Source organism: Planococcus citri, chromosome 1 (genome assembly GCF_950023065.1).
Source record: "Planococcus citri chromosome 1, ihPlaCitr1.1, whole genome shotgun sequence".
Taxonomy (NCBI): domain Eukaryota; kingdom Metazoa; phylum Arthropoda; class Insecta; order Hemiptera; family Pseudococcidae; genus Planococcus; species Planococcus citri.
In genome coordinates this window covers 53,733,878-53,747,004 of record NC_088677.1, presented here as the reverse complement: position 1 = coordinate 53,747,004, position 13,127 = coordinate 53,733,878, and the positions used below count along the sequence as shown (strand labels likewise).

Genomic DNA, 13,127 nt, shown 5'->3' with positions numbered 1-13,127 from the left:
AAAATTTAACATCAATCGATAGGAAATTTCATTGTCTTTAGCTTGAAACTACTTAAAAATTCACCCGAACCCGCGAACAATCGAAAAAATTGCATTTTTTACTCGTAAGATTGTATACATACATACGCTCTGATGTTGTTTACATCCGTTGTGTCGAACCAAAATGGCGTATGCGTATACTTCCCTAATCTAGAACTTTACAACAAAGTTTTGTATACGGTTTATTGTGCTTGTGTTGGTACATGTGAGTGTTTTTGTTTATATGTGTGTAAAAAACTTCTGTCAACGTTGTCAAAATTACTTTTTAAGAAATGGCAAGGTGGCAACAGTGTGTTGTATCCTTGGAAAAAAAACATGAATGAAATCATGCATATGCAATTTTTGAAAATTTTCTTTTTCTATTTTTCGTTTGAAAAAAGTTTGCTCTCGAAAATTATTTCAAAATTCATAATTTTACTGGTGTAGTGGTGTAATGTAATCACGTAATGTAATGTAATCCGCCCGTGCCCGTGTATGGTGCCAAGGAATAATTATTAGTTAAATCAAATACTGGCAACTCTGTTGAAAAATGATGTTTAATCGTCGACCGTATATAATGGACGAATAATTCAACGGTGAAAAAATGACAAAATGTGAAGCCTAGATTTTGGATGCAGAATCCTGGAAACCTTCTGCTCATGCGCCAAACATGACGCTTACGGTGCTGGTGGAGAGAGAGACGGTGTACTGGTTGAACGTGGGTTGTACCAGAGACCCGTCTCTCTCTCCACCAACGCCGTAAGCATCATGTTTGGCGCATGTGCAGAACGTTTCCAGGATTCTGCATCCAAAATGTGGCCGTCATTTCCTGCGATTTGAATTATTCGTCCATTATATACGGTCGACGTGTTTAATCCTCCTAGCGGCCGGGCAAGTAACTAAATCCTATCAGATGCATTCTGATTGGTTGAATTGAATTTTGTGGTTTTATGATGTTTTATCAGGTGTTTTTTTTAATTTGTTGTGTGGTACTGATAGCCGCGAGATTTGAATTGACCAATCACAGCCCTTGACATGAATATTACTTACTTGCCCAGCCGCTCAGATAGCGCCCTTGTTGCGACAAAAACGCCAAATGTATTTTAAATGGAGTTGCCAGTATTCGGCGTTAACATCTCGTGGCCGCGCCACCATCGCCTTGCTGAAAGGGGGACTTTTTGTAGAGAATCGCATTCATTCGCATCTCGACAAGTCGAGTGTGCGCGTGTGTAAGCGTGCGTAAGTATGGAAATATCCCCCTTTCAGCATGATAACACGTATTTCATGCATTTCACCGCCAGAGTGCAACACATGTTTGTTGACGCCGAATTTGGTTAAATCAAAATTTCCATTTTCCATTCATTTTTCATTTCTTGTTTTCACTTGCCAAATTTTCTTATCAGGTAGCAAGTGGAATTTTTTTTTTCATTTTATAATTTTATCACTCACTACTTAGTAAATGCGGTGGAAAATTTGAAAATTTAAATGAGTTAACATTAAAAATAAGCCAAGAGTTCTGTATTATTTATGATATACCTGTGCTTTCAGTCTGTTGGTGATATTTTTCATTATTTTATTCTTCATCCGTGTACAATAGAGTATCAATATCATGAATAATCTCAGCTACCTTTTATGCCGGGTCAAGCCAGTATCATTATTTCGAAACTATCAAAGTAATTCTTCTTACGATTTATTTTGATTTTTCATACATGATTCATTAATCCTCTGCTTTATTTCACAGAAATTCGCCAACTATATAGTTCTGCATCGATTGGTGTGGAAGACTACATTGCTGCAAGGAAAAGATATGACGAAAACTTTGAATTGAATGCTTCTCGATTTCGAAAAAAAATGCAAGAAGTCTGTCGAGATGATGCTCCTCCTACTTCATTGATTTTTACTGAAGATTTGAAACAAATGGTACATATAGCGAAAGACAATTCCGAAGATGTGGAACTCGTAGAAAAAATGCTTTCAAAGTAATCCACCTTTAATTGTTACTTACTCAGCATATCTATTTCATGTCAGCGTTATTATTTATCGTGAGTGTTTTAATAATTTGAATCTTAATTTCTTTAATAGGTTTCACGCTCAAAACTCTCATTTACGTTTTGGATCCTATGTTTTTGGTCCAGTTGTTATGCGGATGTTTCATTATTTGAATAAACCTGATGAAGCTTTGAAGGTAAGATTGATGTACGAGTAACATCATCAGTTTAACTTTCAAGTCTATTACATTTCTGTGATTTATTATTTTTCTAGGCGTACAAAGACGATAAAATGAACGGGTTTTTTGATCAGCTTTCTTCTCATATTGTATTGATGGACTTATTATTTAATAATAAAATGTATTACGACGTAATTGATGTTTACAAAATTATGGTATCCAAGCAATTGTCTTTCGGAACCCATCCCAAAAGTGTTATGGTGCTGGTGTTTGGAGCATATTACAAATTGGTAAAAAAATTAATGCATTGTTATAATGAATCCGTTATCATTCGTCTATCATTGAAATCTATTTATCTCTCTGTTTATAGAATACGCCAGAACATTACGACGAAGCCGTTCAACTCTTTAATAAATTGAATGAAAGAGGTCATTCGCCTCTGCGGAGAGTGACTACTTTTATGGCAGCTTTAGCTTTGAATCAAAATAATCCTCATCTGAGTCTTGAAATTATTTCTACGTTACCAAATCAGCTGTATGTTCTAGTGAGATGCATCAAGGTAAAATTACCACCTTATAACCGCGCATTTTACATAGTATAAGTAAAAGTATTCTTGCATTTATTACCGTTTGTTTCATATTTTATTGACGCAGGCTTTGGCGTTATGTAATTTGGACAGAATAGAAGATGCTATTTCGGTGATCAAAACTGTTCTTAAATTCGATGCACCAATTCAAACTACCCACACATTTCCTAGCGATGTGGTGAGTATGAGTAATCCGGAGTTAATCATAAGTATGGAACAAAATTACTATCAAATGTAAGTTTCAAATGTTAGTAATCATTATTCAATCGCAGATTGAAAAAGTTGGAGAGGCTGTGGAGAAATCGGGAAGCAAACAATTGATGACAGATTACGATCGTATTTGTAAACAGTTGAAAGCTCAGAATCATATTGTGGAGAAAGTAAGATGATTCTTTTTTCTTGTCGTTTTCGTGAGCGGAAATTTTACGCCGAATTCTTTTCAGACATTGGACGATTTATTGTGTTCAGAAGTCGTTGTGACACCTTCTGTAAGCAAGACGCAAACAACTTTAAACATTGCCATGGATAATACTCATGCCAACCATAAAAAAGCAGTTAGGAATTATTATAGACCGGGTTTAGAGGAAGCAGTGTAGGAATCTAAATATTCAGATGAAATTTTGTTCTGAAACGGAATAATGAGAAACACATTATTCGCGTTCGCCGATAATGCGAAAAATTTGTCAATATCTTTTTTTTGTCGTACTAGAATGTAGTCCATAAAGATAATTCAAGTTCAATAAATTCCCGGTCATATCGTCAACTAATAATTAGGTATTGTTACTATGAAAAAAAATGTACGAAATCATCTCCCATGATAATGAACATCAAGTATCTAGAAGATATTAATTTTTGTACGTACGTAAATTGAGGATTTTTAAAAATAAATGAAATGAATGATAAACAGTATAAAATTAGTTTATTAAAGTAGAAAATGGCCAATTTGTTCATAAATTTTCAATATGATATACCTAAAAAGCTAAGTCAAATTTAAATGCCTAATAAATTTATTCTGTAGCATCTTCTTTAGCAACAGCAAACGGCTCAGTAACTTCTAGTACTCCGGAATCAGTAATAACAACATCCAAATCTGGTTTGTCTTGACTGTTGGTTTTGGATGATTCAATTTTACGAATCACGCTCTAAAAAGTATTACAAAATTAATCATTCGTACGATTTAATTGTTCGACATATTATGAAACGAAGCCTAAAAAACTAACCATTCCTTTCAAGATTTTTCCAAAAACTACATGACGACCATCCAACCAAGGAGTTTGCTTAGTAGTAATGAAGAATTGAGATCCATTCGTATCTTTACCGGCATTAGCCATAGAGAGCCAACCAGCACCATAATGCCTCAATTTGAAGTTTTCGTCTTCAAAACGATCTCCGTAAATACTCATTCCTGTAAAATGACGAATTGATTTTGAAAAGCAAAGTTCAGCTTTAATAATTCAAGTCCGAGTGATTATCATACCTCCAGTTCCATCCCCCTTCGTGAAATCTCCTCCTTGAATCATGAAATCTTTGATAACACGGTGGAATTTACTTCCTTTGTACCCTTCGCCTTCTTTTTTCTTAGCTAATTCGACGAAGTTTTTCACAGTTTTAGGAACAGTCTTTCCGAATAATCCAATCTCAACACGGCCAATTTGATCTTTACCGATAGAAATGTCGAAGTAAACCTACATCACATAGCACAAATATAATATTAAGCTAATACTTCAATCTGCGTACGAGAGGAAGAATGTAATACTCACTAAGGAACTAAATACCAGGTATGGAAATACGCCATCTTTGGATATAGATTTCGTAGTTTTGACGGTGATGTGATTTTTTCATTTCAGTCATATCGTCGGCTTAGTGCGGAAAGGTGCCTCGTGAAATTCGTTACTTGACACCTGTGTAAAACGGTCTTTCCACTCTGAGCACCATCTATCAGTCCAAATGTTCAAACCAAAAGTTATGTTACCTCAAGGCACCCTTCCCATCACCTAAGATGCCTTTAGATTTGAACTTGGACTGATAGATGGCGCTCAGTGTGGAAAGGCAGTTTTACACAGGTATCAAGTAACGAATTTCACGAGGCACCTTTCCGCACTTAGCCGACGATATAAAGAAATGAAATCAAAAAAATGGTGGGAAAATGTTTATTTTGTGTATTAAAATGAATATGAAGTAAAAAAATAATGTAAATTGGCGGTATTATTAATAAATTGAGTCCTTAAAATTTTTTTTCTATATCCAAAGATGGCGTATTTCCATACCTGGTATTTAGTTCCTTAATACTCACGATATCAGTCACTTTGGGACCATTTTTTTTGGAAGCATCATCACTAAATACAAAAGATAAGTTTAAGGCGATGAAAGAAAGGAAAAAAATGGCTTTAAGCGAATACATCTTATTGCTTATTGTTAATTGTATTAAGTAGAATGACCCAAGTGTAACTCCGAACGAAGACTTAACAAAAACGCATTTTAGTTTAATTAAAACCTATATCCTATAGAACAAATAATATTCAAAAAATAATTTAAAAAGTTTCAAACTTTCAAGATTCGAGAAAACACCAACTTGGCACTTTTTTTTCTTACGCAGAATTTAGCTTTCAGTTTCGATTTTTTCCATATGTTTTCATTCCCTTCATTCCCCCGCACCACTCATCCATTCCGCCATGACGGCTGTTCGCTGCCACTACCACTGCCACTCATCGACCTTTTAGTTAACCTAGACGGCTACTCATACGCAAAATTATCCCACTGGTTATGTCGCCAACTCTGTGGATTTCAAATTAGAAACAAACGCATCTGCGCATGTCTCAGGAAACGTGTGTGTGTATTTTGTTGTTAGTGGATTAGGGGTGGAAGTGGGGGTGCTGGTGGTGTTTCCGTTTACTGTTCACAAGCATCAATTCCTGAGACATGCGCAGATGCGTTTGTTTCTAATTTGAAATCCACAGAGTTGGCGACATAACCAGTGGCCTTAGTTTGCATTGGAGTAGTCGTCTAGGTTAACTAAAAGGTCGATGCTGCCACTGCCAATATCGAAAAATGGCAAATCCAGATTGGCTGACGGACGCGGTACGTGACCGCGTGACCTTTTCAAAAGACATGAGTTCCAAGAATTATGTTTTTAAATTTAAAAATTTTTATTACGCAGATTCAATTCTCTCAAAAATCTGACAATCTGTTTTTTGGAAGTTTTTTTAAAATATTTTTTTCAGTGTACCTACGGAACAAAATTCAAAAGAAACGGAGCATTTTTAAAAGACGAAGAACTGAATTCAAAATTCAAATTTTTTCCAAGGACGAGAGTCGAAAACAAGAACAAAAACAAAAACGAAATGAAAATTGAAATCAATTTCAATGTGGATTTTGATTTTTAAAAGAAAAAGAACAAAGAAGAAGAACAAGTCAAGAATCAAAATTCAAACACGTAAAAAATTCCCCTGTTCAGTGTTCACTGTTCATCCTTTCTTTTAAATTCTAATTCTATTCTTTCATTATTTATTATTAAGTAGTTCTATTTTAGTGTAGAGTAGCTTACGAGGAAGTACCTCAACTCAACTATCGCCGATCACAACGAAACTTCGCTCTTGTGTTGTATGGAAAAGCAAAGCAACTCGCAGCAGTTGCAGCTAATATTCAATTTTTCTGAATTCTGACATGAGTAGGTATGAGTCTAATCTGGAAATTATAGGGATTTTCAAAAATCCAATTCTTGACCATGGATTCTGGCATAATTTTTCAATACCTACAAACAAAAGAGGTTCTCTGACAAAATTGCCTATCTCTAAAAAATACTAAAAGCTCTTACGGACAATCATATTTTTTTTAAAGGCAAATTCAGAATAATTCTTGTGTAAATTTTCAACTTTTCAAGACGAGCAAAAAATGTTACTTATTTTTTTGCTATATATTGTTAAATTTTGGAATTGAAAGAGCAGAAAACAGTAGGTACTTAGTTTATAATTTATAGAAATTTTGGGAGTTGGGACATCCTTGAAAATTAATTTGATTCACCTGTAGAGCCTTCACAATTTTAAAGATAACCTATTTTGCGAGAGAACGGAGAACCTGAACCTTGGTACAGAAATCAATCACGGTCAAAAACGGGTTTTTCTAAAATGCGTACACCGATTGCCCCTTCAGTTTCCAAACTAAGTTTATGTTTATGTCAGTCATGTCAGACCAACGGGACCAACCAAATAGTAAATACGGCGCATAGTGGTCCGAATTCCGAAATGAATGAAGAAGTAGCGGCCATAATTCCAAAAATCAAATTTTAAAGCAAAATCCGTAAAATTTCATATAAATATAGTTTTTTTTAGGTCGCTGAAGTCGATTTTGGCATTCATTTTACCTCTAACCTCAAATTGAGCCCTCAAAGGGGGGAGGGGGAGTGGTGCAAACTGCAAAACATTCAATTTTGATAAATTAAATTCGAGACGGGTATCGAAATAATGTATTTTTTTGTATTTCTATTGGAAATGGGGTTTTTAGGTCGCTGAAGTCGATTTTGGCATTCATATTCCCAAAATATTTTTAAAAAAATAGGAAAAACAGGCAAACAGCACTCATGCAACTTTGCATAGCAATTTTTAATTTTTTTTTTTCAAATGGGGCAAGTTGAGGCAGGGTGTACTTCCCGCTGGTCTAGCTTGATTTTTACTTTTTTTTAAATAAAAAAAAAACTTTCATAGGTACCTACTACCTTAACTACCTACCTCAAAAATAGCAGAAAAAATGTTTTTTTGTGTGTGTGTGATGAGCAGGGTCCATGGCTCCATGCTATTGCTAGAAGTAGAAACCAAAATATATTTGAAAAAATGAAATCAAAATTCAAAATCAACAATTTTTATTTTTTATACTTAACTAGAAAATGTCCATACTTTGATATAAACCCATAAAGTTTTGAAAAAAGTTAAGATTGACGTGATTGTTTTACTTTTACAGCATTTTGAAATTAGCAGTTTTTACTTTTTTTTGACTATTTTGAGCCGAGGTACAACCTCAATTCAATCATTTCTGTAAGCAAGCAAAATAATGGAAAAGTGTTTGAAATTTGAATTGAATTGAAATTACAGAAATGAAAAAGGGAAGTGGAATACACAATGTAGAAAACCTCTACATATTCGTATTCAACTTTTGAGAGTTGAGAGGTTGAGACTGAGACCATGAGAGATCGACCTGTCGAAGTGTCGAGTGTCGATGGTTGAGGGTTGAGTTGAGGTTGAGACTTTTCTAATCTGAGGATTTTGCCGATTTTTTGAATTTTGGTCGAGTCGAGGTAGGGGGTACTGCTCTAAGGGTACTTCGTACTTCCCTCGTAAGTAAAGCCCTAGAAGTAGAAGCTGTATCATAAGTCGTAAGCACCAAAGAAAAAGTCAAATCAAAATCATTAAATCATAAATCAAAATCAAATTCAAAACGAAAACCTTGTCAAAACGGAATGAAGCGAAACGAAACGTTTTCGTTGCGTACAGCACTCAGTTACGTGAACAGTTACGCGGCCTGCTTTTCATTTCCGCTTCCGGTAGCAGTGTTGTATATTTTTCCGTCGATATTTTTTTAAAAAATCATATTTTAAATAAATTTTCTTGATATTTTAGAAATATTCAAAAATTTCATAGTAAAATTTTCTATTTAAATGTATTATAATTAATGAGGTACAAAGACAACATTATTGCATTGAAAAATTGAGATATTGCAATTTTGGTACTTTCTCTATTCGTGTTTCATTTACGACATGACATTTTTTTGACATAAACACAACATAAGCATAACACTGTTACAGATGGGAGTGATTATTTTTCTTATATTTTTTCAAAACGATTTATGTGAGAATTAATTTATTTTACAAAAATAAGTGAAATTTAGGTCAATTAACGATAGAGTTTCATGTAAGTATCATGTATATAAATTTGGCCCAAAATTTGCTTTGATTGTAATCGCTGGAAGTGATATATTAACATACATGGGAGGCATAGCCCTGCCCATTTTTCAAGAACGTTTTCACATTAATTTGAACAACTGATAATATTTTAAGAAAAATTTCCAATTTTAATGTCTCTGCTGTAGGGACATCGTATTGAAATGTACTCATTGATTATCTCACTCTAATTTTCAGAGCGTGCTCCAATCATGTCTGAATTCTGGTTGATATCAGCTCCAGGAGACAAAACTTGTCAGCAGACGTGGGATACTTTGCACAATGTCACTGCTGTACAGAACAATTTGTCTAAAAATTATAAATTCCAGATTCCAGATCTCAAGGTAAGTACCGAGAAAGCATTTTACATCAGTTTGAAAATGTTTGATCGCTTGAAACGTGTTCAATATTCTTATCACTTTAAGGTGGGTACCTTGGATCAATTGGTAGGTCTTTCTGATGATCTTGGAAAACTGGACACTTATGTTGATCAAGTTACGCACAAAGTGGCTTTATACCTTGGTGAAGTATTGGAAGATCAACGAGATAAGCTTCATGAAAATTTAATGGCGAATAATTGTGAGAAATTTCGACTGTCATTAGTCAAACATGATTAAGATTAAAATGAGAATTTAATTCCAACTTGCGAACTTTTTCAGATGATTTGGCTACGTACTTGATGAAATTTCAGTGGGACTTCGCCAAATACCCTATTAAACAATCTTTACGTAATATTGCTGATATAATCAGTAAGCAAGTTGGTCAAATTGAAGCCGATTTAAAGACCAAATCTACCGCCTACAATAACCTTAAAAGTAGTTTACAAAATATGGAAAAGAAACAAACTGGCAGTTTACTTACGCGGAATTTAGCTGATTTAGTGAAAAAAGAACATTTCATTCTTGATTCTGAATATTTGACTACTCTGCTAGTCGTAGTTCCGAGGTATGTTTACCGAATAGTTTTTCTCCTTGTATTCTATCGATGCATAATGAAATGTGTTTTTTTCTCTTCAGAAACGGTATGAACGATTGGAATCAAAATTACGAAAAACTTACCGACATGATCGTACCTCGTTCGAGTCAAATGATATTCACTGATCAAGATTACGCGTTATATACTGTTACATTGTTCAAAAAAGTAGTTGCCGAATTCAAACATCACGCCAGGGAACGCAAGTATGTTCTTAATTGATAGAATCAATCAAAAGCTTATTTGCAGTTCAAATGAAATGAGAAATTTTCTACTCCTAGATTTATCGTAAGAGAATTCTCTTACAATGAAGAGGAATTAGCCGCCGGCAAACATGAAATAACAAAATTAGTGACAGACAAGAAAAAGCAATTTGTTAGTATAAAAACTTTCTCCTTGATGCATTATTTCTTGAAGCAAGTTTCAAATGAATTTTTCTTCAATAGGGCCCTTTGGTTCGTTGGCTGAAAGTAAATTTCAGCGAGTGTTTTTGCGCTTGGATTCATGTAAAAGCTCTGAGAGTATTTGTCGAATCCGTCTTGAGGTAATATTGTAACCCAACGTCGTCGTTGATGTAGTGTTTAACAACATTATATATGTATTTCTGGTTGAATTTCAATTTAGGTACGGACTTCCAGTAAATTTCCAAGCAATGTTATTACAACCCAATAAGAAAAATACTAAAAAACTGAGGGATGTTTTGCAACAACTTTACGGTCATTTAGATAGTAGCGCTCAAGCGGGAGCTCAAGGCAGCCACGATGTAAATTTTTATAATCCATATTTGATCAGTGCTGATCTCATCTTATTATATTGTTTTATTCATTTTTTGCTTTCAGAGCGTCGATATACCAGGTTTAGGATTTGGCCAATCAGACTACTATCCATATGTTTATTATAAAATCAATATTGATATGGTGGATTCTAAAGTATGATCGGATATCATTTAGTAGCGGTTACCATTATTTAGGAATTATTATATGTAATTGTATACTCTTTCCTTTACATAAAATACTAAAATTTTGAATGCATTTTTCAAAAAAAAAAAAAAAAAAAAAATTAAAAATTGTCTATAAAAATCTGTTTTAAAAAAAATAGATTAGAAAATTTTCTTCTTTGCTTAGTACTAGCTACGATGTATGATTCAACGTATTGACGCCAATGCGCCAGTAAAAGTCGAACGAATATTATAACGTTGTTATTGTTGTTATTGTTATGTGATTTCCATCCTTCATTTTAATCTATTTATTCTTTAGTTGATACTATTTTAAAACTTATACCATTGTTTTTCACTAAAATGATTTTTTTGTTTGTTGAAAAATTCATCTTATTTATTTCGAAGTTCCAATGCTATCTTCGAGTGAAGAATTTTGATGTAATAAAACATAAATTATGCTCTAAAAATTATTCAAATCCATGAGGAATTGAAAATTGATTTTCTTTACGTGTATGCTTTATTTTGCAATTACCATGTATATGTTTTGTCATAATTCATCGTAGGTTGTTATATAATAATATGCAATAATTGCTATTTTTAAGTGTAATTTTCAGTACCTTGGGAAAAAAGGTATTTTTGTACGTCAAAAATGTGTATAATGAAGATTGATTCTAAAACGATGTAAACGAGATGTTGAAATTTTTGCAGAAATAAGTATATACCTACTTGAAATTTACAATTTCTACGGCAGTTTGTGTATAATTTCACCCAGAATAATTTTTAATTTACGGAAATCATACTGTTGTAAACATTCCATTTGTATATCATTTATCGATTTAAAAAAATAAATTGTTTATTTTAAACGTTTTATTTAATAATGAAAAATTATCCTTTGAAAGGTGACATTTAAACGAAAAATTAAAAAAATGTACATGGTAGACTACGAACAATAAGTAATGAATAATCGACACAATTTCAACATTTAATATCGAAGGGGGAAAATGCGAACAACGAAAAAATAAAATTAAGCTACGGGTACGTTAACTGGTATCAAACACGTTTAAAAATAAAAACGAGTAAAAAAACAATTACATCTTTCCATGAACCGAGTAACGAAGTACAATTATTGCTTATGTTACATAAATTGGTGTAACAGCAAGCGGTGCAAGCGTACAATTTTGTACGTTCTCCAATAATTATACATCCATTTTCACATTTATTTGTGCAGCTTCGTTCTAATGACCACATTTTTATTTGAGATGTCGAATTTTCGTTGCTGGTAGTGTACGAGTATCTTTTGACCTAGACATGAAAAGTGGATTAGTTTATGGTGGTTCAACTTGAGCTTATGCGGAACAAAATGTATTGCGTAAATTTGAATTTTTTTTGCAGTCAGCTAAGTGGTAAATTTTGAAGCAATTTTTCCAGAGGTGATTGAATTTTTGAAAATGTTTTCATTGTTAAATTGAGAGATTGGACTTTGGAGTATCGATTCATCATTTTAAAAATATGAAATTTTTATTCGTTGTCCGTTTTATTGGAAAAAATTGCATCGAAATTCACCACTTGAACTAGTGATTCCTAGGTAACGTCTATGAATGAATATCTACGGCCCTTAATCGCATAAGTGTTCATAAATTCTGTACAAAATTCACTGAAAAGTAAACCTGAGATTTCTTAATGAGTTTTACTTGTTGCAAGATAAGCGTATTAGAAAAATAAAAAATGATTACCATGCAAGTTTTTTTATCTCCTTTGCATTTTTGATGAAATTTTGAGAATTTATGCAGTGTGAGGTTGCTGCATTTATCGCCTAAGCTCATGGTATTGCATTGAAAACATGTTAAATCGTTCATTTTTTCCAAGGAAGCATTTGTTTGGTGTTGTCGTTTATCCAGTATTCCACCTTGAAGTTTTTATAGGTACGTTTTAACAAAATAAGAAGCAATAAGCTTAAATTCGTGCATATCGTAACTTATTACTACCTGCTGTCATGATGACGCTGCCTATAATGAGTATAAGGCACCAGAATACATTTTTTGACATTCTTTCCAGAATTATATCTTCGTTTTTTTCATATTCACCCTGAAAAATAATGTGTTTATTAAAGATTCTTCACGTTATTTGACTCCGAAACAGAAAAATTTGAGTAAAATTTTCAGAGATAACGAAATACGCTTACTTCTTGAGATCATTATTGTGTCATCAAATGTATCGCAGATAATTTCAACTTGAACGCGGTATACTAAATTTAATAATATCATCATTGGTGCTACAAACCAGTAACACAGTCACAGGAAATGAAAATGAACACCATTTTCAGTACATTTAAATTATCATACTTTATTTCATTGCGCTAACGACTCGTTCTAAAATGTAACGCATGTACCTATTAAGTTTTCACTCATCTCAATAAGGAAGTGGTTGCGGAAAATATTGATGGAAATGTTTACAATCGGTGTTACCAACTTAGGGGTGCATTATAACAAATTTTGCAGGTTTTTCACCCCGTATCGTT

The 13,127-nt window shown here is 33.3% G+C and overlaps 3 protein-coding genes across 4 annotated transcripts; 2 read left to right on the top strand and 1 right to left on the bottom strand.

The window, feature by feature from the left end:
* Positions 1-1,264: 1,264 nt before the first annotated feature.
* Positions 1,265-3,675, top strand: LOC135832754 (pentatricopeptide repeat-containing protein 2, mitochondrial-like). 2 transcript variants are annotated; one of them, XM_065346216.1, is made up of 9 exons: positions 1,265-1,421; positions 1,567-1,691; positions 1,760-1,997; positions 2,101-2,203; positions 2,281-2,475; positions 2,556-2,744; positions 2,839-2,949; positions 3,044-3,151; positions 3,215-3,675. In XM_065346216.1, the coding sequence occupies exons 2-9, from the start codon at positions 1,628-1,630 to the stop codon at positions 3,365-3,367; spliced, it is 1,161 nt and encodes a 386-aa protein (XP_065202288.1). In that variant the 5' UTR covers positions 1,265-1,421; positions 1,567-1,627; the 3' UTR covers positions 3,368-3,675. The 2 variants fall into 2 exon arrangements, with proteins under 2 accessions (XP_065202288.1, XP_065202287.1); XM_065346215.1 differs by having other exon boundaries at positions 1,269-1,691.
* Positions 3,674-5,388, bottom strand: LOC135832756 (peptidyl-prolyl cis-trans isomerase B). Its single transcript, XM_065346219.1, has 4 exons — positions 5,065-5,388; positions 4,249-4,456; positions 3,992-4,176; positions 3,674-3,913 (listed from the first exon to the last, which is right to left on the bottom strand). The coding sequence occupies exons 1-4, from the start codon at positions 5,170-5,172 to the stop codon at positions 3,779-3,781; spliced, it is 636 nt and encodes a 211-aa protein (XP_065202291.1). The 5' UTR covers positions 5,173-5,388; the 3' UTR covers positions 3,674-3,778.
* Positions 5,389-8,514: 3,126 nt separating this feature from the next.
* On the top strand, positions 8,515-11,472 carry Vha44 (V-type proton ATPase subunit Vha44). The gene is made up of 9 exons (XM_065346213.1): positions 8,515-8,671; positions 8,899-9,044; positions 9,126-9,279; positions 9,360-9,645; positions 9,717-9,878; positions 9,954-10,047; positions 10,119-10,216; positions 10,297-10,435; positions 10,512-11,472. Exons 2-9 carry the CDS (start codon positions 8,913-8,915, stop codon positions 10,605-10,607), a joined length of 1,161 nt encoding a protein of 386 aa, XP_065202285.1. The 5' UTR covers positions 8,515-8,671; positions 8,899-8,912; the 3' UTR covers positions 10,608-11,472.
* Positions 11,473-13,127: the final 1,655 nt, after the last annotated feature.